The following is a 26,877-nucleotide window of genomic DNA, read 5'->3' on the forward strand; positions in this document are numbered from 1 at the left end:
TGGTATTTATACAGACTACCAAGATAATGGAGGCATTTACACTGACCCCCAATGCAACAAAGACATTTACACTACCCAACAATGCAACAGAAGCATTTATACTAACCATCAATGTAACGGGGACATTCACACTGTCCATCAATCACCCAAATATAATGCAGTGTAAATTCCTCCATTACATTTGGTAATGTTAATGTAAATGCCCTTATAATGTGGCTGGTCTGTGTAAGGTTTGCCTTTACATTAAAGGTCACTATATATTCCCTCATCACATTGGTAGCCAGTAAAAGCTCTTCATTGGTCATCAGTGTACATCCCCAGATTACACTGATGGTCATTGTAACTTCCCTTGTTAAACTGGTAGTCAGCGTTATCCCAAATTACATTAGTAATCAGTATAATCCCATGCTATATTAGTGGTCAGTATTTATTCACCTGCTAGACTGGTAATCAGTGAAGTCAGTTACACTGACCATTTACATTAGTAGCCAGTGTAATATGATGTTAATGGTCAGCATAAATTCTCCTATTGCATTGGAGGTCGGTATAAACTTCCCTGATATATGTTGATGAGGGTGACTGTAGTGGTATTGAGTATTTTCTGTAAATACCATGGCCGTGAACTAGCTACTGAGATTCTGGGGCATTGGCATCCTCTATTTGTAGTGGGCCTCAAGCCCTCAGAGGCTCTTGTGGGTATGTACAAGTTGTGCAGCTGATATGTCCACCACTGGTCCTACTCTTAGCAGTTGAAATCAAAGACTGCATTCTCTACTGTTTAACACTTTCCTTTAACATGTTGGTTCTCAGATATTTAGAAAAACACAATCAGCTGTAAATGACTAATTAGGACATTATAGCAGAGTATAGAGCACCATGATATCCAGGATCCATTCACACTACACAGTTGCGCACATTTCTCACCCACATTCTGTTAAAGAAAACCTTTGTTATTCTCTTCCACTTAAGAAGCATGTCTCATACTAAGACAGAAGGTTTTATTTTCAATGACAATGAGCAAAAGACAATATGGATGACACTTTTCAAAGTCAAAAGAGTTATGAGTGGGTGTCATTACCTCAAACAACCTTACAGACAAAGGAGCCAGAAGATAAACATAACACAATCAGGCATGCAAAATGTATCCTATGTTCATTTAAAGGAGCATTACAGTTATACGTTATTATTAAAAAAAGAATAAAAGACTACCATAGACCATTTTGTAAGCTGTTATATGAAGCTATATGTGCATAAATATTAAATGATTATCAGGGATCTATTTGTTTTTAGATTGTTTCCTATGTGCTGCTACCCATACTTGCCCAATGACATGTTCTTGATCAAGCAGCATATTATGCTTATCATGTATGTATTGACTGCTTTGTATTTATTTTGTTTGTTGCAAATCATGTTTTCTAATTAATCATTTGTTATTAAATGTATTATTATTATTATTATATATTGACTCTTTATGATTAAATTTCGTATCATAAATGTTTCATTGCTATTAGTTTTATTACAATTATTAACCTATATTATGATGCACCCTTAGGGGACTGTGTAATTTTATGTGTATTTCCACTGCCCTGGTGCTTCAGGGCCTCCAAAATGCAATAAGCAGTGAGGAAATTAGATGTGTAACTATGCCACTGTAAAGTCTGAAAGTGCTCCTTTGATTGCGGGCCCCTCTACTTATCTAGGTTGTGAAATAGTCTCATGTGATATCCCCATATTCAGGAGACAAAGCAGAATGTGTTGTGGGTGTAATTGTAAGTATGCCCATGCTGTGTGTGAGAAAAAACTTGTTAGAATGACAACTTTGGGAAAAAAAACACATTTTATTTCATTTTTTTTTTTTGGGTCTCTCTTTGTGGCTAGGCTGTTAAAGGTCATGCATGCGGTATTGTCACAGAGTAGCAGAATGTGTCTTGGGGTGTATTTATAAGTATGCCTTATGATATGTATTAGAAATATCATATTATTTGACAACTTTCTGAAAAAAAAAAATTCTTTTTCTTTCCTACATGTTCCAAAAACCTGTGCCAAAAAATTACATATTCAAAAGACTTATTATATCTTTACAGAAAATACCTTGGACTGTTTGCTTTCCCAAACAGGATAATTGTTTCTGTGTGTTTACATTGCCCTGGTGCTCCAGGGTCTCCAAAAATGTGGCAAGTAGTTAAGAAATTGGATGCATAAGTTATACCCCTGGAACGCCTGAAAGTGTGTCCTTGACTCTATCTAGGTTGTGAAATAGTCTCATGTGGCATCCCCATATTCAGGAGGCAAAGCATAATGTTTTGTGGCGTGTAATTGTTAGCCCTTGTACACACGGTCAGATATTCCGATGGAAAATGTCTGATCGGACCGCGTTGTCAGATAATCCGACAGTGTGTGGGCTCCATCAGACTGTTTCCGTCTGAATATCTGACGGACTAAGTTTTAGAGCTGGGCTATAAAATTTTCCGACAACATGATCCGATCGGACTTTGATCGTTTGTAGAGAATTCCGATCGGACAAAGTGCCACGCATGCTCAGATCAAATTCCTAGACCAAAGCTATTGGCTACTAGCCTGAACGTAGTCTCTGTCGTAACTACATTACATCATCATGTTACGAACGATCAGATTTTCCGACAACTTTGTCCGACCATGTGTACGCAACACCAGTTTCCGACAAAATCCGTCGGACAAAATCCAACGGATTTTGTTGTCGGAATGTCCGACCGTGTGTACAAGGGCTAAGAATACCCTTGCTGTGTCTGAGAAAGAACTTGTTAGAATGACAACTTTGGGGAAAAAAAATAATTTTATTTAATTTCTTTATATATTTATTTTTCTCACTGTGAGTAAGAAGAACTCACTGTGCTTCCTACTAAATACCTTGGACTGTCTACTGTCCAAAAAGGGGCCATTTAGGGGGTATTTATATTGTCCTGGTATTTTAGGGCCTCAAGAAATGAGATAGGCATTCATTACATAAGGACTGATCAATTTTCAAATATAATTACCATAATTTGTATATTATATTATTAACTTTTACACAGACTAAATAATAAACACTGTTTTGGGTTATTTTTACTATAAAATGTAGCAGAATACATTTTGATGTAAATTTATGAAGAAAGAGTATTTTTTGGCAACATTTTATAACAAAATCCAAGAAAAATGTGTTTGTTTTTTCAAAATGTTTAGGTTTTTTTGTTTATGTAGAAAAAAAGAAAAACACAGTGGTGATTTAATACCACCAAAAGAAAGCTCTATCTGTCTTAAAACATAATACACATTTCATTTGGCTACAGTGTTGCATGCCTGTGTAATTGTCATTCAAAGTGTGACAAAATTGGTATGGACAGGATGGGGATCAAAGTGTCTGAACTTGAGGTGGTTAAAGAGATAAGACCACAAGGTGGCATGCACCTCATTGGAAGAAACCCCTAGTAATCCAGAACATTTTAGAGAGAGTCCAAATTCCTGGACTGCAGCTTTAAAAATTATGAGGACTTAAGTTTCTTTTTTTTTTCTATACAAAACTGTATAGAAACTGTTATAGCATTCCTTGCTGAGAACAATCTTCAGGCTGCAGATATATCATATAGAAAACATTCCCATTAGCTAGTGTTTTAGCATAGATGTTTGTTACTGAATTTAAATAGATTTCCGTGTTTCTTTCACATTGCAAAAATTCTTTCTAACTGGAGTATTGTGTCAACTGTAGCAATCTATTCTAATAAAAAACATTAATCCCTGAGTTATCTGACTTCAGTCAGTTGAAATCTAGTTGCTATGGGTAGCTGCACTTTTCACATCATCACTCTTCTTTTGCACTGCCTCAATAAAAAAGTGATTTCCAACTGCAAAAGATAAGAAATAATTTTTCCATTGCATCAGTTTAACACAGAATATCAATTTTATAAAAAAAAAAGGGGGGGGGGCTTTCAAATGGTGGTCCCCCTAGTATAAATATCACATAAATGCATCGATCATATTGATAAAGATAACAAAAGTTTTTATTCATTAATACATATAATATTCATAAAAAAGGACAGAGAGGGCAACTAGAGGCCCAAGTCCATATAAAAGAGCATACATAACATCGAATACGCTATCACATATATGGTATGGGATCTGCCAACATGTTCCGCTGTGGTTGCCACTTCCTCAAGGCTTAATTCTCTATAAGTGAATCAAAAAACATTGAATATATATACAAACATAACACAGTTAATAATTACGGTTAACCTGTTAAATAATCTCTGGATATGACACTGAGCACATGCACTCAACTTCTTTGGTCGACAATGGCGGGACCGCTGCATGGTCTTGGCCATCTAGCTGCATCTCAGTTTCAGGGTCTTGCCAATCTTCTTATAGCCTAGGCCATCTTGATGTAGAGCAACAATTCTTTTTTTAGATCCCCAGAGAATTCTTTGCCATAAGGTGCCATGTTAAACTTCCAGTGACCAGAGAGTGAGAGCAATAACACCAAATTTTACACACCTTCTCCCCATTCACACCTGAGACCTTGTAACACTAATGAGTCACATGACAATGAGGAGGAAAGATGGCTAATTGGGCCCAATTTGGCCTTTTTCTCACTTAGGGGTATACTCACTTTTGTTGCCAGCGGTTTAGACATTAATGGCTGTGTGTTGAGTTATTTTGAGGGGACAGCAAATTTACACTGTTAAACAAGCTGTACACTCACAACTTTACATTGTAGCAAAGTGTTGTTTTTTCAGTGTTGTCACATGACAAGATATAATAAAATATTTACAAAAATGGGAGGGGTGTACTCACGTTTGTGAAATACTGTACATAAGTGTAAATATGAAAGCAAGGTAAAACCAAATGCTATATAAAAGCAAAGCATTATTGAATGATAAAGATAAAAAAAAGAACATTGACTGCCTGGTGTTAGAATGATTTTCTTGTGTAGATGAAGCACATTGCAGATGTCCTTATGTAACTCGATCAAACAGATGAGCATGTGGGTGCCACTATCTTCAGTTCAGTGATGCTGACAACTGTTAACTACTGTTTGCTCCAAGCAAACAGAATAGGAACATGTGACTGTAATTCTTTTCTGATGTTCTACACTTTCAAGTGTTTTAACAGCAGAATTCTGTTACAGATTTTACGATTTGTATTTTCTTGCACCTACAGAATTATATATATATATCAGTAGCAAATCAAACACAACTGAACCTGCTCAGGGCTGGTGCAAGGATATTTGGCACCCTAGGTGAAACCTAATTTTGCCGCCCCCCGAATGCGGTGTGGGAAATGCACATGGATGGTGGTTTTCCTGCACCGCGTTCTAGTGTGAACTGGGGCTAAAAGTCTGGTGTGTGAGGGCCAGCTCTGTATATGCCAGCAATCACCAGGCGGTATTGACAGGACAGATCCCTGGACACCTCATCTTTGTGTACTCCAGGCCTGGGCAGTGATCAGGGATGATAGATCAGATCAGAGATGGCTGAACAGTGATTTGTACAATTATGGAGGATTTCCCCCTCCAAAATACCAAAAATTTAGCAGCAATAAAGAATAGCTGCTGCTAATAAAATAAGTTACCTTGTGAGATGTAGCATGAAATAAAATCCATCTAAAAAGCAATGTGGCACAATGACTAAAAAGAATAAATATTAAATATCAAATATTCTACACCGCCACTCAAGACAATGTTGTTTTAACACACAATCAGCCACTAAAAAACACACTTATTGTATGTAGGCTGGGGGAGTCACATCTGTATAGACTACCCACCTAACCTTACAATCACTGGGATGTCCAATTTTATTTATACTTTCTGGAAGGAATTTTAGGTGGATGCAGTGTGCCTGTTCTCCAGGCTCCACTACATGTGACCACAGCCTCACTGGGAGGAAAACAGAGCTGAGAAGAAACAGCAGCAGAGATCATGAAGTCTCTTACCAGGAGAGGGGATGTTGGCAGTGTTGTGTCGGTGGGAGAGCGCTCTGATCCTGCAGAGTGCCCGCACAGTAGAGTCTAAAAGCATCGAGCCCTGGACAATGGACATTGCTGGAAAGGCTGAGGAGAGGGGAAGAGGCGGAGTTGTGGGGGGAGAACGGACCATGCGGCATATGGGAACTGGGCAGAGAGAGAGGGAGAGCTGGCTGGCTGTAGTGGAACATGATCAGAGACTGGTGGTGACGGTGAAACACAGACAGACAGGTTTCTAGCAGTCTGGCACTGTGATGATCAGAGGCGCAGCGGATGACACAGTTCTCCGCCGCCGCTGCGCCTCTGACACTGTACAGAGGGACTCGGGAGCGGCTGCCTGTTGTGTTGAGACTGACTTAGTTACTGGCTGCAGAGAGAGGGAAGAGGGTCACCAGTGGCCGGGCGCCTTAGGCGGCAGTGCGCCCTAGGTGGCTGCCTAGTCCGTCTAGTGGTAGTACCGGCCCTGAACCTGCTCACTCTTCTTAAAAAATTCCACTCCTCCAAGTGGTTTCTCCACCACTTTAACGCATCACAAAGCATGTTCAAGCATAATCAGCAAGTCAAGTTGTGTTTTATTTACTACCAATAGAAATCTTGTGATCTGAGTGTTTGAAAACCTTCAACATGTATGGCAGAACAATGCATAATAGTAGCTTGTTATTATTAAGGGGTGAGTCATTTTCATGCAACCAAATGTAGCTCTGACCCCCGAAGGAGCTGCTGGTTTTATTGGGCTTACCGTTACCTTCTTGACTGCTTCTCCGTCTAGGGGTTCCCATGGTAGATAGCCCAAAGAAATGTGGAAACTGACACTGAATATTCTTTTGGGTTATTTATTTGAAACAGAAACAGAGTCTCCCAGTTTAGGGTAGAGGGTTAGGAGTAAGTTCAGGTACTTTAGACTGCAAAAATGGAAAGTCTCTTATAGGAAAAATCGTAGATAGCCCAAAGAAATGTGGAAACTGACACTGAATATTCTTTTGGGTTATTTATTTGAAACAGAAACAGAGTCTCTCAGTTTAGGGTAGAGGGTTAGGAGTAAGTTCAGGTACTTTAGACTGCAAAAATGGAAAGTCTCTTATAGGAAAAATCCAGAGAATAGCAATCATTTCACAACTGGATTTTACAGCCCCCAGATAGACCTCCTCTCACTAGGCCTAGCAGCCGGTAGGGTGTTAAGCAAAGTCTCTGCCACAGACTTGGGTGTAGGATATTTGTGAAAGTCTCTGCCACAGACTTGGGTATAGTATTTTCGAGAAGGTCTCTGCCACAGGCTTGAGCATTACTGAGGGACATAGACAAATTTAAAGAGCTATCATACGGTACCAGTATCTCTCAGCCAATCCGGCGATACCGTATGAGTGTAGATCCATGGAGTGTCCTTCAACTAAGCCAGGCACCTTAAGAGAAACCAGCCTTGCGCACGGCCTTCTCCTGAAGAGCCCTCCCCTGGGGATTCTCCAGTTGCTGGGCCTCTCCATTAGATGAGATGGCACCGGACCACCTTTGGATCAATAGGCCCCGAAATCCACTCAGGCCTGTCCCTGCAGTTGCGTTGCCTCGGGCTAGCCAGCCTGAGACTCGAAATGTATGGTTCCGCACCCCAGGCCAGGAGGGATTATCACATACTGTACAAGGGCCAGGAGCTTAACTGTAGTGTAGGCTGAAGACCAGTTTGCTGTTTGCTGCACAGTAATGTTGGAACAGGAAGGGGACATCCCCAAACTGTTTCCACAAAGTTGGGAGCATGAAATTGTCCAAAATGACTTGGTATGCTGATGCCTTAAGGTTTCCCTTCACTGCAACTAAGTAGTCAAGCTCAACCCCTGAAAAACAACCCCACACCACAATCTCCCCCTCCACCAAATGATTTTGATCAATTCACAAAACAAGGTCCATAAAGACACGAATGAGCGAGTTTGGGGTGGAGGAATTTGACTAGCCTGTCCTGACCTCAACATGACAGAACACATTTGGGATGAATTAGAGCGGAGACTGCGAGCCAGGCCTTCTTGTCCAACATCAATGCCTAACCTCACAAACACGCTTCTGGAAGAATGGTCAAACATTCCCATGGACACGTTCCTAAACCTTGTGGAAAGTTTTCCCAGAAGAGTTGAAGCTGCTATAGCTGCAAAAGGTGGGCCAACTCAATAATGAATCCTACGGACTAAGACTGGGATGCCATTAAAGTTCATGTATGTGTAAAGGCAGGCGTAAAGGCATAATATAGTGTATATATAATATATATATGTATATAAATATACACTATATTATCAAGAGTATTGCTACGCCTGCCTTTACACATACATGAACTTTAATGGCATCCCAGTCTTAGTCGGTATATGTATATGTATATACACAGTATCTCACAAAAGTGTGACAACACTGAAGAAATTACACTTTGCTACATTGTAAAGTGGTGAGTGTACAGCTTGTATAACAGTGTAAATTTGCTGTCCCCTCAAAATAACTCAACACACAACCATTAATGTTTAAACCGATGGCAGCAAAAGTGAGTACATCCCTAAGTGAAAATGCAATCCAAATTGGGCCCAATAAACCATTTTCCCTCTCCGGTGTCATGTAACTCGTTAGTGTTACAAGGTCTCAGGTGTGAATGGGGAGCAGGAGTGTTAGTGGAGTGGAAGAGGACTCCAGTGGCAACCTGTGAAGCTCTGGTGAACTCCATGCCTAAGAGGGTTAAGGCACTGCTGGAAAATAATGGTGGCCACACAAAATATTAACACTATGGGCCCAATGTGGACATTTTCACTTAGGGGTGTACTCACTTTTGTTGCCAGCTGTTTAGACATTAATGGCTGTGTGTTGAGTTATTTTGAGGGGATAGGCCTCTTATGACATGATCAGCTGTCAGGCAATGACAGTTGATCACGTGATGTAAACAGAGGATCGGTAATCGTTTCTTTTTTCTTCTCATGCTGACAGTAAGCAAGAGGTTAAATATGCATTTCAGCTGAATGTTTAGCTAGAGTTCATTTTTAGCATCTTGTTTCATCTATACATATATTAGCTGCTGTAGCTGCTAAGAAAACGATCTATCAATCATTGACAATTTTTATAATCTATTGACTCTTCAGCTAATCAATGAGCATTTTTTTTCTGCAGAGGGCTCTAAAGTTTGCAACTAGAAATGTAAAGTTCACTTTAACTAAGTAAAACCTTGGGTGTCTTGTTGACTGCCATTGATGCACCATCTTCTGAGCCTTACCCAGTTAAAGGGGTGTTCTAGCCTTTAAAAAAAATGTAAAAGTCAGCAGCTACAAACACTGTAGCTGCTGACTTTTAATAAGGACACTTACTTGTCCAGGGCGCCTGCAATGTCCCCCCCCCTGCCCCCCCGAGGCCGATACGTCCCTCGTACCGCGTCCCGGTGACGCCATCCTCACTAAGGGAAACAGACAGTGGAGCCTTGAGTGAGTCGCTTGGCACTTTGTGAATGGCCCCATTGTGTTCTGGGACACACACATGTCCCAGAAGGCAACGGGGCAGCTCGCCGAAGAGGAGGAAGCGCAGTGGAATTGGAAGAGGCAGATTAGGAAGACTGCCTAGCAACAGGGGTTTCTGGTAAGTAAAAAAAAAAAGTCAAATGTTTTCTTTTAATTTTTTTTAAGAATATTAATGCTATTTTATATATTTAGGGTGGCCCTCCACTTTAAGATTTGTATGTGTGATTTCATATTTGTGCATAGGTTAATAGCCATGATTATATCCTATTTTTTTTATATTTCAGTAGCATGTCTAATTTTCCTTTTTGTTCTGTTTTTCAACATTTTGTGTATTTGTCCTTTTAAGCAAGCATCCATAGTCATATGACCCTGATCCTATATATTTGTCAATACATTCCTCTTAACTATTTTAGTAATGCTCCACATTTTATGACCTATTTTTATGTATTGTATCTTGGTTATCATTTGATGTTTGGTTTTAGTTCCCTAGGTATTCTGCCTGGGTCATTTGTCTGTTCTGATTATCGGTCTTTATGAACATCTGTTATCTGCAGTACGCTTTGACTGACTGCCCCACTTATTTTTAGTGTACTATATACATGTCCTTCAGCGTGTGCAATTGTTTTTCTGCACGCTTTACTGTATTACTTGATTTTGCTATTTGCTTGGCATGCTAAACCTTATAGTAATATACTGTTTGTAATTTTCAGTATCTGTTATTTTTTGCAAACAAGTGTTACATTTTTATCTTAACATAATTGTTAGAATACTCTTATATTGCATATAAGCTGCACAGAATAACTTCAGTAGTTTTGTCTGGTATACCATGTCTGATTACTTTTACTATTTTAGATTATTGTGGCTTCAGCAAGAAACACCCCTAAAGCAGTAGTCCTAGTTTATAATAACTTTATCAAAGCTCATTTATTTAACCTTCTCCAAAAAATAAAAAAATAAAAAACGTATTTATAAATAATCATCTAGTGCAATCAGCATGCATTACAACCAAAGATGAAACAATCAAATTTGAGTTGGCTGTAAAGGCGTGGAAATCATGAAAGCTGTTTCCTGATCTTTGATGCTGAAAAATGTATCAGTTTACAAGTCTTACAAATATAGCACAGAAGCACAAAATTGTTTACTCAAAGCAACCAACCATTTGTGACGTGATTGAAGGAAAAAGGACATACTGTACAATATAATGGTGTATTAATAAGTTACACAATACCTACTGTATTTACACATATGAATGCAATATGAAAACATATTCAAATTCTTACCAATGTGAGAGGGGAGTTCCTTTGACATATATTAAAGCAGAACAATAGCCTTCCATAAAAAAAAAAAAATATATATATATATATATATATATATATATATATATATATTATATATATGTATACACATAGATATACTTTAAAGGATAAGTTCAACTTTGGGAACATGTTATATGTTCTACCAGATTTTAGGGTGCAACATGTAACATGTTCCCAGTGCTGCAGCTACCACCTGCTACCACTGCACATACCATTCAACCCCTTCTGCAAAAAAACAAGATACTACAGACTTTTCAATGGCATCCATTGGAACAGGAGCTACATTATGATGTTCTGATAAATACTTCAAAAGAAAAGACAATTCAATTCACAATATTGGAATGATACACACAAGAAAAGCAGCTAGGTGAAAGTATAGTAATTTCCAGCGAGCACCTGAATTGAGTTTATACTGCAAGTAACTAATAATTAACCGCTTCTCGACCAGCTCCTGTACAGAGAATGGCTATCCTGCACGAATCAGTGTATATGTATGGCGGCTCCTAAAGATTCAAATCCCTGTTCTGACAGGGGAGGAGAAACAGATTGTCTGTTCCTACTAAGTAGGAACAATGATCTGGCTCCTCCTCTAGTCAGTCACTTCCCCTCACAGTTAGGACACATTTAACCCCTTGATCGCCCCCTAGTGTTAACTCCATCCCTGCCAGTGACATTTATACAGTAATCAGTGGCTATTTTTAGCTCTGTATAAATGTCAGTGGTCCTAAAAAAGTGTCAAAAGTGTCCGATGTGTCTACCGCAATGTCACAGTCCCAGTAAAAATCCCTGATCGCTGCCATTACTAGTAAAAAAATAAAAAATAAATATATCCCCTGTTTTGTAGATGCCATAACTTTTGCGCAAAGCAATTAATATACGTTTATTGTGATTTATTTTTTAACCAAAAATATGTAGAAAAATACATATTTGCCTAAACTGAGAAAGACATTTGTTGTTTGTTTTTTATTTTGGATATTTATTATAGCAAAAAGTAAAAAATATTGTGTTTTTTTTCAAAATGGTCGCTCTTCTTTTGTTTGTAGCGCAAAAAATAAAAAACGCAGAGGTGATCAAATACCACCAAAAGAAAGCTATATTTATGGGAAAAAATACTTTCATTTTGTTTGGGTATAACGCAATTGTCAGTTAGAACGATGCAGTGTCATATCACAAACAATGGCCTGGTCAGGAAGGGGGTAAATTCTTCTGGGGCTGAAGTGGTTAACAAGTAATTGTTAATATCACTTTCTTGTTTTTTACAGAATTTCCCTTCCCTATTTTGTCTTATTAAAGTAAATCAGTCATGATATATATATATGGGAGTTCCCATCGCATGTCTTCTTCTAAAAATACTAGTTGCCTGGTTGTGTTTGGTCTTAATGTTTTACAAAGCCGGGACAGGAATGTAGCAAAAAAAGCTAAAAACAAAGTCAGAGCTCCTGATCCCTAGAATTGCTACAGGTCAGTGACTCAGAAAGTACTGAAGACAAAGCAATAGAATGACAGCCAGGGAACCAGCATTTTCCGAAGTAAAGATCAGTAATGGTGGCCTACATTTTTCTGTTATAAGTGGACTTAAAAATATAGATATTTTCCTATCTGGCTTTTTTAGTAAAGAAGTCGTAGAAAAGTGAAGAGCTGCAAATTGGTCCAACCAACCAGTAGAAGTCTCTTCTTTGATTTGCTACACTAAAGTTAAATCTGATTATGTTATAGAATATTATACTTTACACATTCACATTCTAGTTTATTGAATAAGATGTGAACACCATTTAGCTCATGGTAAATGAAGATTAAAATAAGTGCTTTGTTAGAAAACATGGCATAACCTTATGTTTCCAGTTGAGCAATCTATGAGTTAATGAATTAAATGTCATAATAGGGCAAAAGTAAAAAAGATACAGTACTTCCCCAATAAAAAGCATTGACAAAGTTGCCAAAGGAAACAGTATTTATATTTCAATACATACAGCGTTTATCAAAGTTCTAAAGCCTGTAATAACCCCTATATAAGGATACATGTGCATATCACCGGAAAAATAAGCTTATTTTGTAAATACCGATATAGTATCTAAGAAACATATACTGCATGTGATTTTATTTTATTTTTTTGGATACTAGTGCCATAAACAATATGAATCTTACCATCTAGTTCTTCCACTGAGATGTTGGCAAGCTGCTCGCTATCGCTTCCTGTGGAAAGTGATCGGTTCAAGTAGTTATTCCCTTTGTACAACAAGCCAGCAGTCACATGATGGAATGGCATCTTCTTCCTTCATTTATTAGAAATGACAATACATTAACAAATGTTACTCATAAAAGTTCATTATTCACATTTTGCATTAAAATAGGATCATACGCTTAATATAAAATCGAAAGCCTTTTGTTTTGTAATTTCCTGCATTTGACTTTTTGTGATGACTTTAAAATGTGTAACATTCTTGATACCTTATCTCGGAATCTCTGTTCTTTGTGAATGTACACTTGCTTTTTTATTGAATATTTTCAATAAAACCTCTTTAAAAAAAAAACAAGATCATCACTGTTTCCGAAAATATATCGTGCATATCCAATTTCTAAGACTTCTAAGTACTTCATTATCTCGACAATGAAAGACTGATACTTCATTTTTAATAAACCCACAACTGAAGCATATGCAAATCCTAAAACAAAAATGTACTATCTTGCTGCTTAGATGTTGTCACTGCATTCTGTTTTTCTTTCAGGCTAGTTTTCCCTTAATTTTACCTTATAATCCTGCAAGTAACACACTTCCTGTCCTAGGATGGATATGCTTACTTATTTTTTATGAGCCCCGTTGGTGAGCTTTGGTGAAATATTAGGGGTGCAAAGAGACCATATGATGTCTCACTTTTGAGACAGAGAAAGAGACTAAAGACAGAGCTTTCCCAGTCCCTTTCTCTGAGCTACACGGGACAGTAAATGAATGGGAAGTGCTCTATGCTAAGCAGCTTCAGTTATGAATAAAGACAGCGATTGATTGGTACCGATCACTCACTGTGCTAATTCAGGAAAAGAAAGGCCAGTATTTACATATATATCAGCCCCTTTCCCGCTCCCTATAATGAAGCGATCCCCTGGGAGGGAGAAGAGAAGCCTACTTTCAGCTGCTACAGGAGGTAAAAACAGATCAGTTCCAGCAAGCGCCACCACCCCTCCTGTCCAGGTTCCAGGGGTCAGCAAGAAAGAATTGCAGTCTATCCATCACCTGTCTACAATCGATGGGTAGATTGCGGATGGGTTGCCAACCCCAGGATTAGGATGTGCCCACACACACCCCATGCGCACACCTATGGTTTCTGGAAAAGTCAACAAGTATTGTCTGTACATACATACGGGGAAAAAACAAAACCTTTTGGGCTGGATTTTTGAGGCACGACTTATGTGGCATTTCAGGATAAAAAATACAAACCTTTATTATATAATTACAACTGTTAAAATGGATAAAACATATGACAGTTCCATATGCAGATACCCCCGTGTGTCACAAATCCAGACTTAGTATAATACATGATATGCTTGGTGGGTAAAACCACTTCTATTCCACTTTATTGTACACACATTGACCATTTCACAAGTGAGGATCATCTCTTCAATTTGTGGACATGTAGGTCTGCTTCACAACTTTGACATATCCATCATGTACTTTATGGCACATGATGAGCCGCATGAGGATCCAGAGGGTATGACTTTTACAAGGGAGTCCTGCAGTGGGAAACACAGTGGCAAGTATGGGCAGCCTTGTGTGCATGCCTGGGGCCCTTATAGGTTCCAAGCATGCGTACCTCTGGCGCTCAGACTGGGATGATATCAAACATTTTTGCATCATAATGTCATAAAAATGTAAATTCAATGCCAATTAGTGTCTAGTTTTGGGTGAGAAAGTGGACATATTGTGGAACATATATATGGCAGTTTGCCCTTTAGTGACTGTGGCGCCTCCTGGATGACACCAAGGATGGAATATGAATGCTAAGGGCTACTTGTGATTCCAAATGGCTGGTTTAACATAGGTATGTGGGGAGAGCCTGCTTAACTGCATGTTTAAATCAAGGGAATATTATGATACAGTGGTAATGGAGGGCTATTTATCTGTTTACAGAGGGATTAATGTTATTGGATATTAATATTTACATTCAGACAGATGGTAGGTTAACTAATTCACTCTTCAAAAAAACAAACTGCAGGCATCACTATTTTATGCATAAATAGCATCCATCCTAAAGTGCTGATGAAAAAGCATTTCATATGGGCAATATTTAAGAATTAAAATAAATTGTTTGGAAGAAACTGATATTTAAAGAGAGGCAGCGGCTTTGAGAGATTGCCTGCTATGCAGGGGTTATAGCAGAAAATCCCTCAAACAAGCCTACTAAAATACAGTGAATAGGTCACATTTAGAGATCTCCAGTCAAGCACAGAAGAGGAGTTTGGACATGGTTAAATTTATCACTAAATCTTTATATCAGCATCAGCAAATATTTATATAAGTTTTGGTATTTGTTAAGCTCAGATAAAAAAAAAAATGGCAAGTATGTGAGCTCTTGCTCAGGGGCTGGTTTATTTTACTGAAAAAGCTGTACCAAGGAGTGAACAAAAATGAAATTTTAGATGTGGCAGTTGACCTAAATGCCCATTTATTAAAGAGAGACATCACGTAGACATCACGTGACACATTCTATATGGGGAATACAAAAAAAATATTTCACAAGCGACTGATCATGAGTATTATATTGGGAATCAAAATGATCATCTCTCCAATTGGTCAATATGAAGGTCTAGTTCACAACTTTGATGCATCCTTCATGCACTTTCTGGCACTCAATAAGGTGCAAGAGGATCCAAGAGGGGGTGACAAGAAAGTCCTGCCGCAGGAAAAAACATCTTAGGGCCACTGTACTGCCAGGGCTAAATTATGTTTTAGTAGTTTTAGTTTATTTCTGTAACTGTAGATTTACATTGTATAAACTGAACAAAATGTAAATAAGTTGAGGGATGATTGTTTTGAACACTTATAATCTGCCATATTTGAATAAAAATTATATAATGATCAACACACAATAAATAGATACATTTGCTGCCAACTTTACTTGTGCCTTGTGAATGTGTAGGTGGGAGGAATTGGTCTACCATCCCACCTCCTGTGTATTAGTGGCAAGTATGTGTGGCCTTGTGCGCATGCCCAGAGCTTTTATGGGTTCCGATTATGTGCGCCTCCAGTGCTCGTGTCATGATGACGTGAGACATTTTTGCATCATGATGTCATAAAGATGGTGACCGGAAGCATGGTATGCATGCGCTCGTGGCCTTGGAGAGACAATAAGAGCAATATTAGGTTATCTCTGTTGCCAATTGTCATCTGGTTTTGGTGGGAAAATAGTTAATTTTGGGAACTATATATGGGGCAGTTTGCCCCTAAGTGATGCTGGCACTTGCTGGACTATACTGGGGATGGCATAAGGATTCTAGGAGCTGCTTGTGATTCCAACTCGCAGAATTAACATAGGTTTATGAAGGGGGCCTGCTTGATTGCCTGTTTAAAGTAAGGAAATATTAGGATACAGAGGTAATGAGGTCTACTTATCTCTTTATAGAGGGAACAATGTTGTGTAGGGACCATGAAGTAGTGGGCAGTCTCCTCTTTCAAGATGTTTTTTTTTTTTTTAAGTCACACTGTTTTTTGCTTGACTGTTTGATTCAATTAAGAGAGGGGATTAGGGGACTCTTGGGAGGGGATTTATACCCTACACTCTCAGGCAAGCTTAGGACTACCTGGTTGTATGTGTGGTTCCTTTGATCCTGCCTATAAAACCAAGAAGATTTAGTTTTTTTCAGTTGTAATGTGCTGTATTGCATATATTCCTATTTATAGGAACCTGACATCCATGTACAGGTTAATATAAGATATTTAATTATACCAGAACATATCCTTTTTTACTTTGTTCCAGGTGTTTCCTTAGGCGTTTCCTTAGGCTTTACTGAGTTTTTACCTGTGATATCTTGGGTAGCGACCCACAGTCTCTTGGTGGGTCATAACTTTGCTCTATTTTGTGGGGTCCCCCCTTAGATCATTCAAGCTGCTTTAAGCCATCTCCCTCAGAGATGTTTAGAGAAATGATATTCTCTATTCCCCCACTGACTGCTCATGAAGAAGTGGAGTATCACCCCTGAGTCGCAGAATCCCCTGTCAATGTGTGTACAGAGAGTGGAATAGAGGTGGTTTTACTCACCAAGTGTATCTCTATATTATATTATGTATGGATTTGTGGCAAATTGGGGTATATGCATATGAAACTGTCTTTTTTTTATCTGATGGACTTTTAATTGTGGTAGTTTTAAATTAAAAAAGTTGATATTTTTACCTTGAGATGCAGTTTAAGTTGTGCCTCAAAAATCATTTGTGATCCTGGGTTTAGATACCCTTAAACAAAACAGTCCTAATATCCATATACATTGAAATAATTTAATCTCTGACAATATTCCAGAGTGGGGTTGCTCTCATACATGGAAGCTCTGTGTGTTGTCTGTGGTTTAATAAAGTGGTGATGCATATTGTTACAGTCTTGGTATCAGGAGCGTGGAACATTTCCTTTTGCCAGCAGTGCTCCCCACATGTCTGTGATGGATGAGAGGCTTGGCATCAGGAGCAGTGCTGCTTGGTTCAGAACATATGAAATATGATAATATACTACATAACCTGTTTAGTCTGTGATAAATTAGGGAAATTTCAACAAACTCTAGATTTTCTGAAGGTCTATATAAAAAAATGTTTTTTTAAAAGCATAATTTTAATTTTAATATTCAAACCCATTTGATAATTAAACAACTTTACTCATAATTTATACATGTAATAAAATGACTATTATATTTCTAAAAAAACATATTTTTAAAGGTCATAAAATGAATTAAGTCAGACAAGAAACAAAAAACAATTAAATTATACACAATTTAATTAAATTTCAAATCACATACAGTATTTGTTTATCAAGCAGAATAAATTTTTAGGGCCACTAAGCAAAATAACCAGCTGAATGAATTTGACTGCATATATAACTCGGGCATACCTCTGCAAATCTACATGTTGCCATGGGCCCAAACAAGATGCAAACTATACTACACTCGAGTGAAATGTTAATGAAATGAGAATGGATGTGCAAGGGTGGTATCGAGATGGTGGCAGGTGCAGAAGGGAATATGATAAAAGATGAACGAGGTAAGTTACTAAATATAAGGGAGAGAAGGGAGACATAATGGCCAAGAGAAGGGCTACACAGAGACAAGAAAAACATATATACAGTATCTCACAATAGTGAGTACACCCTTCACATTTTTGTAAATATTTTATTATATCTTTTCATGTGACAACACTGAAGAAGTGACACTTTGCTACAATGTAATGTAGTGAGAGTACCGTGTATACAGTAACAGTGTAAATTTGCTGTCCCCTAAAAAAAAAAACCTCAACACACAGCCATTAATGTCTCAACCACTGGCAACAAAAGTGAGTACACCCCTAAGTGAAAATGTCCAAAATGGGCCCAAAGTGTTAATATTTTGTGTGGCCACCATTATTTTTCAGCACTGCCTTAACCCTCTTGGGCATGGAATTTCCCAGAGCTTTACAAGTTACCACTGGAGTCCTCTTACACTCCTCCATGATGACATCACGGAGCTGGTGGATGTTAGAGACCTTGCACTCTTCCACCTTCCATTTGAGGATGCCCAGTAATTGCTCAATAGGGTTTAGTTCTAGAGACATGCTTGGCCAGTCCATCACCTTTACCCCCAGCTTCTTCAGCAAGGCAGTGGTCATCTTGGAGGTGTGTTTGGGGTAGTTATTATGTTGGAATACTGCCCTGCGGCCCCGTCTCGGAAGGGAGGGGATCATGCTCTGCTTCTGTAAGTCACGGTGCATGTTGGTATTCATGGTTCCCTCAATGAAATGTAGCTCCCCAGTGCTGGCAGCACTCATGCAGCCCCAGACCATGACACTTCCACCACCATGCTTGACTGTAGGTAATACACACTTCTCTTTGAACTCCTCACCTAGTTGCTGCCACACATGCTTGACATCATCTAAATCAAATACCTTTATCTTGGTATCACAAGACCACAGGACATGGTTCCAGTAGTCCATGTCCTTAGTCTGCTTGTCTTCAGCAGATTGTTTATGGGCTTTCTTGTGCATCATCTTTAGAAGAGGCTCCCTTCTGGGACTACAGCCATGCAGACCAATTTCATGCAACGTGTGGCGAATAGTCTGAGCACTGACAAGCTGACCCCCTCCACCCCTTAAACCTCTGAAGCAATTCTGGCAGCACTTATACGTCTATCTCGCAAAGACAACCTCTGGATATGACACTGAACACCTGCACTCAGCTTCTTTGGTCGACCATGGCGAGGCCTGTTCTGAGTGGAACCTGTCCAGTAAAACCGCTGTATGGTCTTGGCCACCATGCAGCAGCTCAGTTTTAGGGTTTTGGCAATTTTCTTAAAGCCTAATCCATCTTTTTGTAGAGTAACATTTTTTTTTCAGATACTCAGAGAGTTCATTGCCATGAGGTGCCATGATGAACTTCCAGTGACCAGTATGAGAGAGTGAGAGTGATAACACCAAATTTAACACTCCAATTCCCCATTCACACCTGAGACCTTGTAATACTAACGAGTCACATGACAACGGGAGGGAAATAGCTAATCGGGCCCAATTTAGACATTTTCACTTGGGGGTGTACTCACTTTTGTTGCCAGTGGTTTAGACATTAATGGCTGTGTGTTCAGTTATTTTGAGGGGACGGTAAATTCACATTGTTATACAAGCTGTACACTCACTACCTTACATTGTAGCAATGTGTCATTTCTTCAGTGTTGTCACATGAAAAGTTTCATAAAATATTGACAAAAATGTGAGTGGTATACTCACTATATGTTTGACTAAGCAAAAAAGCAGACTGGTATTTTGAATTTTATGCAAAGACAGTAAAATGTTATGCTTCCTATTGATAACATTATTGGAATAAAATATCCTGGCCTGCAGCCAGGGTATTTTCATATTTGGAGACGGAATGACAACAAAACTGAAATCCCTGGTTTCTTACCACTTTGTGTAAGTGAAAATATAATGGGACCAAAGGGCCCTTTAGCAGATTACCAGTATTTGGAATAGCTACTTATCTTTTTCTACATCAGCAGTTTAGCTGAACATTGCCCACCCACTTACAGATTTGTGGTTAGATGAGTCTTATTTTTTTTTTATTGTGGCATCCTCTAGGTAGGTGAGGATTTTTGGTTAGGACTAAGTAAATTTAGGCAGGCCTGGCTGGTTGCCAGGCCTGTTTGTTTTGATTTGTCCTGGGCTGGGAGTGGTTCAGAGTAGCAGCTGGTGACTCACATGCAGCATCACTGAGACCTCCCTCTTCTTTCCAGAAGATACTGGAAAGAGAGGAAGAGAGGAGAGGTGGCACTGCCTGGGATATTCCGAGGAGTCCTGGCCAATCCCCAACCTGGATTGGCAGGGGGCAGGCCTCCTTAAATACCCAGGGTCAGCTGAGCTGGGGAGGAGTTGTCCAGTGGAAGAGCTGGAGTGAGAAAGTGTGGAGGCAGTTGGGCCTTTGAGGGAGCTCCCCAGTCTATGGGGGTGACCTTGGGCCTGGGCTCGGGTGCAGTCGGGACCACCTTCAAGAACTCATGAAGAGGACCTGAACTGGAGGCACAAAAGAGAGCAAGGAGAGGACAGCAGGAGAGGGCACTACTAAGAGGCTCCAGAGAGGACAACTGTTCGCAGCCAGGAGGGCTGGTGATATGGCACAGTCAGGAGGACTGGGGAGGCACGCCTGAGAGAACTGGGAGCTTGCAGTCTGAGATGAGTGCAGAACCAGAAGTGTGGATTGTGGTCAAATAGGCAGTGGAGAAAGGCAATGTATAGTGAGTGCTCCCGCGCTACTGTGGAAAGCTAGCGTAAGATTGATAGGTGCTGCAAGCACCATATGCGTCAAACACTACTCAATAATGTAAAAAAAATAAAAATAAAAGGTCCAAAGTGCAGGGTGCAGATTAGGTGGATGTTCTGAGAGAACAGCGTGTGGAAAATTCTTTCAGCAATCTAGTGACACTGTGACTTAAAAAACGGCGATCCTTCGGTGTTAGCAACACCCATAAGTGTACTAAATAATTACCTTACTGCTGTAAGGTAAACAGCATTTAGGGAGTAAGAGGGGGTTAGGACTTCAGGGTGGGTTGGCTCCTGCGTATTCCTCCTATTCAAACTGGGCTTTTTTGCGCAGGGAGTCACTTCCTTTCCTTCCCAGGGGTTTATACCAGGGACCGCTTGGGTACTCAGTATAAGAGAGGAATATAGAGCCTACTATCGTATAGTATTTTCCACAACTTGAGTTTATTTAAAAAATTGTATGTATTTACTCACATTTAAACAGAGCAGATCGCACAATGTAAAAACTAGCATCGAGCTTGTGTTTGGACGTCACTTGCGCTGTCCGTATGCCTCTCTCCTATGCGTTACATCACTGTCACGTGACTTCAACGGGGGTGCTGAAAGAATTTTCCACACACTGTTCTCTCAGAACATCCGCCTAATCTGCACCCTGCACTTTGGACCCTGATTAGCGTCTAACTATTTAATTTATTTAATATTTTTTGGACTTTATTTATATATTTCTTTTATTTTTAAATGTATAATTATGTATTTATCTTGAAACACAGTCACGTTTGTTTGTATGTGAACCTTGTTGCCTATACACAATTGCATGTGGTTATATGTGTGCACATTTAATGTTTTAGGGTATGATGTATTTTATTTATCAGCACATCAGCACTTTATACCGTGATGCATTTTATTTGATTTCACATTTTACAGTTTCCATTTATTCAGTTCTGCTGTCACAGTACTGGACACATTACCACTGTTTATATTGAGAATCTCTTCACTGTAGTAACCATTAGTATATCTTTAAAAACAACCGTATTAGGAGCGCACCACCAATCATTTTTTTATCTTTTAGTGCAGAAAGGCAGCTGCTGCCAGGTGGGCTGGCAGGACCTGAAGATGGCTTACTGGGCTCAGTAGCCGTGTGTAGGACAGCTAGCTCAGAGACTTTCTATTTTGCTACACTATAGGGGCCTGTGGTCCCTGTCCACGAAGGGCAATTGCTCAAGGCCTGGCTGAGCCAGTGTCAGGCCTAACAACTTTGTGCTAGCTGTGCCTGAAGATTACAGAGGAAGGGATGTCCTGGAGGAGAAAGAACTGGAGATTAAAGAAGAAGTGATGTGCAGGGGGAGAAATGGAGTGTATGTACTGGACTGTATATAGTTGTCCCAAGCAAGTTCTACCAATTCTACTGGGCATCTCATATTTTCCTTCAATCCCCTCAATAAAACAACAACAAAATGAAAACAAAGCATATGGACTGTCTGAGTGTCTGAGAGGTGAATGACGGGCCAGGCAGGGTAACAGACAATCCAACATTTCAGCAGAGGGACTACCGCTACATAATCTTGTTACTACAATATGGAACCACTTTGTTTATTTGCCACCTACTTTAAATACCTAAACTCACAGAAATATGTATAAAGCTGTGAAGCATAGGGAAGGTTGACACTGTGCTTTATACTTCCTGTAATGAAAATATACATATTATATATGTATATGTATGTATATATGTAATTATATACATATATTTTATGTATATTTTCATTACAGGAAGTATAAAGCACAGTGTCAACCTTCCCTATATAATACTTTCAAAGGGTACCTTCTCAAAGCACTTTACAAAACAAACAAACCAATAACAAATGATACACCACAAAAGATAGGAACAGTTAGGTAAAGGCTAGTCTAAAGAAAAACGTTTTCCGTTTTGATTTAAGAGTTTAAGAAAGGTGACTCTCTGTTGCTCTTGGAAAGAGTTTTGGAGCATGACAGGAGAAGGTTCTGTCCCTCATAGAGTGTAGACAGGTTTGAGGTACACGCTGGAGACCAGAATTAGGGGAGTGAAGGTGTTGAGGGGAGTGTAGGACAATTAAAGTCTAGACAGGTAATGGGGTGCCTAGCTGCACATGGCTACTATGACTGGTAGCTAGTACAAGGAAATATGTACACTGTATATTTAGTATACAGTATGTATATCAATTAGCCTTAACAATATAACCACCCATAAATTTATGGCATTAACTTTACTAGACTTCTGAAGGTATGCTGTGTTATCTGGCACTAAGCCATCAGTGGCAGATCCTTAAGGTCCCGTAAGTTGCAAGGTGGGGCCTCCACGGATCAGACTTGTTTTTCCAGTACATCCCACAGATGCTCCATTGGATTGAGATTTGGGGAATTTGGATACCAAGTCAACACAACACCTCAAGCTCATTGTTGTGTTCCTTAAACCATTCTTAAATTCATCAGAGTAGGGCATCTTCTTCTATTGCTCCAATGATTAAGTTCTGATGTTCACATACATTTTTGGCGATTTTGGCTGTGGACATGGATCCCCATGTGATCCCTGAGCGTTCTGCAGCTATGCAGGCCCAATACGCAACAAACTGCGATGCACTGTGTTCTGACACCTTTCTCTTGGAACAAGAATTAACTTTTATAGCAATTTGAGCTACAGTAGCTCTTCTATTAAATCAGACTACACAGGCCAGCCTTTGCTCCCCACATATATTAATGAGCCTTGGCTGCCCATGACCCATGATCAGTGAAGTGTCATTCGTAGCCATGCCCCCTAACAGTTAGAATCACTCCCCAGGATACACTTATCCCCTCCGTTGCCCCCTAGTGTTTAACCCCTTCACTGCCAGTGACATTTTTACAGTAATCAATGCAGTTTTTTAGCATTGATTGCTGTATTAATGCCAATGGTCCCAAATGCTCCCAAAAATGTGTCAAAATTGTCCGCTGTGTCCGCCATAATGTCACAGTCATGATAAAAATCACAGATCATTACTAGTAAAAAAAAAACTAACCCCTATTTTGTAGACACCATAACTTTTGCGCAAACCAATCAATAAACCCTTTTTGCGATTTTTGACGAAAGATATGTAGAAAAGAATAAATTTTGGCCTAACCTGTGGAAAAAATATGTTTTTTTATATATTTTTTGGGGCTATTTATTACAGCAAAAAGTAAAAAATAATGAATTTTTTTCAAAATCTATTCTTGTTTATAGCGCAAAGAAGAAAAACTGCAGAGGTGATCAAATACCATCAAAAGAAATCTCTACCTGTGGGAAAAAAAGGACGTCAATTTTGATTGGGAGCCACGTCGCACAACCGGCACTGCGTCGATTTGTCAGTTAAATCGACGCAGTGCCGAATCGCAAAAAGTGCTCTGTTCTTTGCTCTGAATCGCAAAAAGTTCTCTGGCCAGAAAAATGGTCCCGGGCTTAAGTGGTTAACAATGCTTAAAGTGAAACAATAAAAATGAAATATTCCTTTAACCCTTCAATAAAGGGCACTTTCCCCCCTTCCTGCACAGGACAATTTTCAGCTGTCACAATTTGAATGACAATTGCACGGTCATGCAACACTGTACCCAAACTAAATTTGTATAATTTTCTTCCTACAAATAGAGCTTTCTTTTGCTGGTATTTGATCACCACTGGGGTTTTTATTTTTTTGCAAAACAAACTAAAAAGGACCAAAATTACGCAGACCCTCCCTCTGACAGGAGAGCTGCCAATCACTTGTCAGCGCAAACCGGGGAAAGACGTTTACCAGCACTTCCTGGTTACACGCTGTGATTGGTCACAGCTGATCACGTGGTAAAGAGCCTACATCATGATCAGAGTTGTAGTGTGTCAGAGTGACACATCACACCACCGATTGTCACGCTGAGTGCCCCTGTGGGTGCGTGATCGTGGTTTTTCCTGCTGACGTCCAGTCAGGATAACACAACCACCTCCCGACCGTCATTCTGCTATAGGCTGGGTGGGACGTTTAAATATCGTGCCTGGGTGTCCCCTTGGTCTGCCTTTAAGACTAAGAGAGAATGCCCCCCCCATGAACCATACAAGGTCACATGCCCTCAACAAGGATCTGGGACCCCCCTTGTTAAAGGGGGCTTCCAGATTCTGATAAACCCCCCATGCACAGACCCTGACAACCACCGGCCAGGGTTGTAGGGAAGAGGCCCTTGTCCCCACCCCAAAGCACCCTCCCCATGTTGAGGGCAAGTGGCCTGGTATGGTTCGGGGGGGCGCTGGCTCATCTATTCATACTACACGGACTGTACTATATACTCTGAACTGTATTATATATACTACATGGACTTCACTATATACTCTGCACTGTATTATATATACACTACACTGGCTGCACTATATACTCTGAACTGTATTAAATACATTACACTGACTGCACTATATACTCTGAACTGTATTATATATACTACAATGATGGCACTATACTCTCTGAACTGTATTATATATCCTACATGGACTGCATTATATACCCTGAACTGTATTATATCTACTACACTGACCGACTGCACACTACACTACCTGCCTAATCTCCATTCATTCACTATATACCGCCGCTGTGTAAGCAGCAGCCTTATATAGTGTGGATGCATAAAATTCTCAAATGGTGATTTGTGAAACCAACTTGAATAATAAACATGTATTTAACATGAGTTCTCAACATTAGCAATAAAATATGTAAAAACCATAATGCTCTATGAAAAGCAAAATGTCTGTAAATGTTTGAGGGAAGAGAAAATAATACAGGAATTGTAAGGATTTTAAATTCTTTTTATGGATTTAATTATTTTAATGATTTGCTGAACTAGGCCCGAGCAGGTGTTTAATTGGATCTGCCAAGCAATCAGCAGTAACTTTAGGGTTTATGCATTTCTGTTAGTCATGAGGGTAGAACATACAGTAACTGATTGCTTAATTTGTGCTAATAAACACCTGCCTAAATTTTGCTACCACTGGGAAATGTGAACAACAAAACTGGTATGGGAGAAGGAAGTCTGATTATAGCTCATGAAAGCTCCACTTCATTTTTCAATGAAAATGCAGATGTATTTATTTTACTCATTTATAAGTATTGACCTATTCATCAGGACTTTGCAGCACACCAATCACATCATTCTCTATCCACAAAAGGAGTTTAAAATATGTTGTACCTATACCAGTCATGCAGACACGTACTGGCCCAATTTAGAAGCACTAAGAAAGCCCACACAAAAAATTATACATTTCAGGCAGATAGCCAAAAACAGCAACAATAAAATAGCCAAACACAAACTCCCCATGTTACTTCTGGAAAAAGAAGTTGCATATCTCACAACAAAAGTACCATACCCCTAAACATCAGAAATAACAACACATGCAGTGAACTCCATGTAGACATAAGACAGGTTGAACAGTCTAAGCCAGTGATGGTGAACCTTGGCACTCCAGATGTTTTGGAACTACATTTCCCATGATGCTCAACTACACTGCAGAGTGCTTAAGCATCATGGGAAATGTAGTTCCAAAATATCAGGGGTGCCAAGGTTCGCCATCACTGGTCTAAGCAATACACACTGCACACTTATATCCCTGTTCTTGTACTCACTTAAAGTGTTTGTAAAAGTCTGAAGAGTAAGTTATTACCTTAAAGTATAACTAAAGGCAAAACATTGTTTTTAGTTTTGGATAGTTTGGAGAGTAATTAGAACTCTTGTCAGTTTTTATTGCTGTCTGTGCCCTCGTTAAGGAGATTCACCCTCTCTATTTGTCCTGTTTACCATTATCATTGAAAGTCAAAGAAGATACGAAAATTTTGGGTTGCCCCCAGAAAAGAATTAGAGTGGAAATCTTCCAATGGGGACACTAGTTCTGGTGACTTGGGGATCCCCAAAGAATTGCTTTAATTTGCAGGAATTCCATCCCACTTCCTGTTTGACTATAGGATAAGTTGTGAAATCAACGCAAAGGGACACAGATGCCAAAAAAAAAAAAAATGTGACTGGGGTTCTAACTCTCCCTTACTCTATCCAAAATAAAAACGTTTTATATAAATTTAAAAAAACGCAAGTCTTTATAATCACTTTAACTACTGTGCCAAGTTAGAGTGCCAAGTTATGTGCCAATATAGGA

General features: G+C 39.3%; 1 protein-coding gene across 1 annotated transcript in view; it reads right to left on the reverse strand.

Annotated features, from left to right (window-relative positions):
- The window catches only part of CALN1 (calneuron 1), a 431,880-nt gene that overhangs the window by 299,101 nt on the left and 105,902 nt on the right, over positions 1-26,877 (reverse strand). Inside the window, exon 2 of the mRNA XM_077482321.1 lies at positions 12,902-13,029. Within this exon, the coding sequence (XP_077338447.1) occupies positions 12,902-13,022 (121 nt within the window). The 5' untranslated portion in view covers positions 13,023-13,029. The remainder of the gene's footprint in view (positions 1-12,901; positions 13,030-26,877) is intronic.

The sequence above is a fragment of the Lithobates pipiens genome, unplaced genomic scaffold, assembly GCF_037356315.1.
Source record: "Lithobates pipiens isolate NorthernLeopardFrog02 unplaced genomic scaffold, aLitPip1_a1.2 Scaffold_16, whole genome shotgun sequence".
In the NCBI taxonomy this organism is placed as follows: domain Eukaryota; kingdom Metazoa; phylum Chordata; class Amphibia; order Anura; family Ranidae; genus Lithobates; species Lithobates pipiens.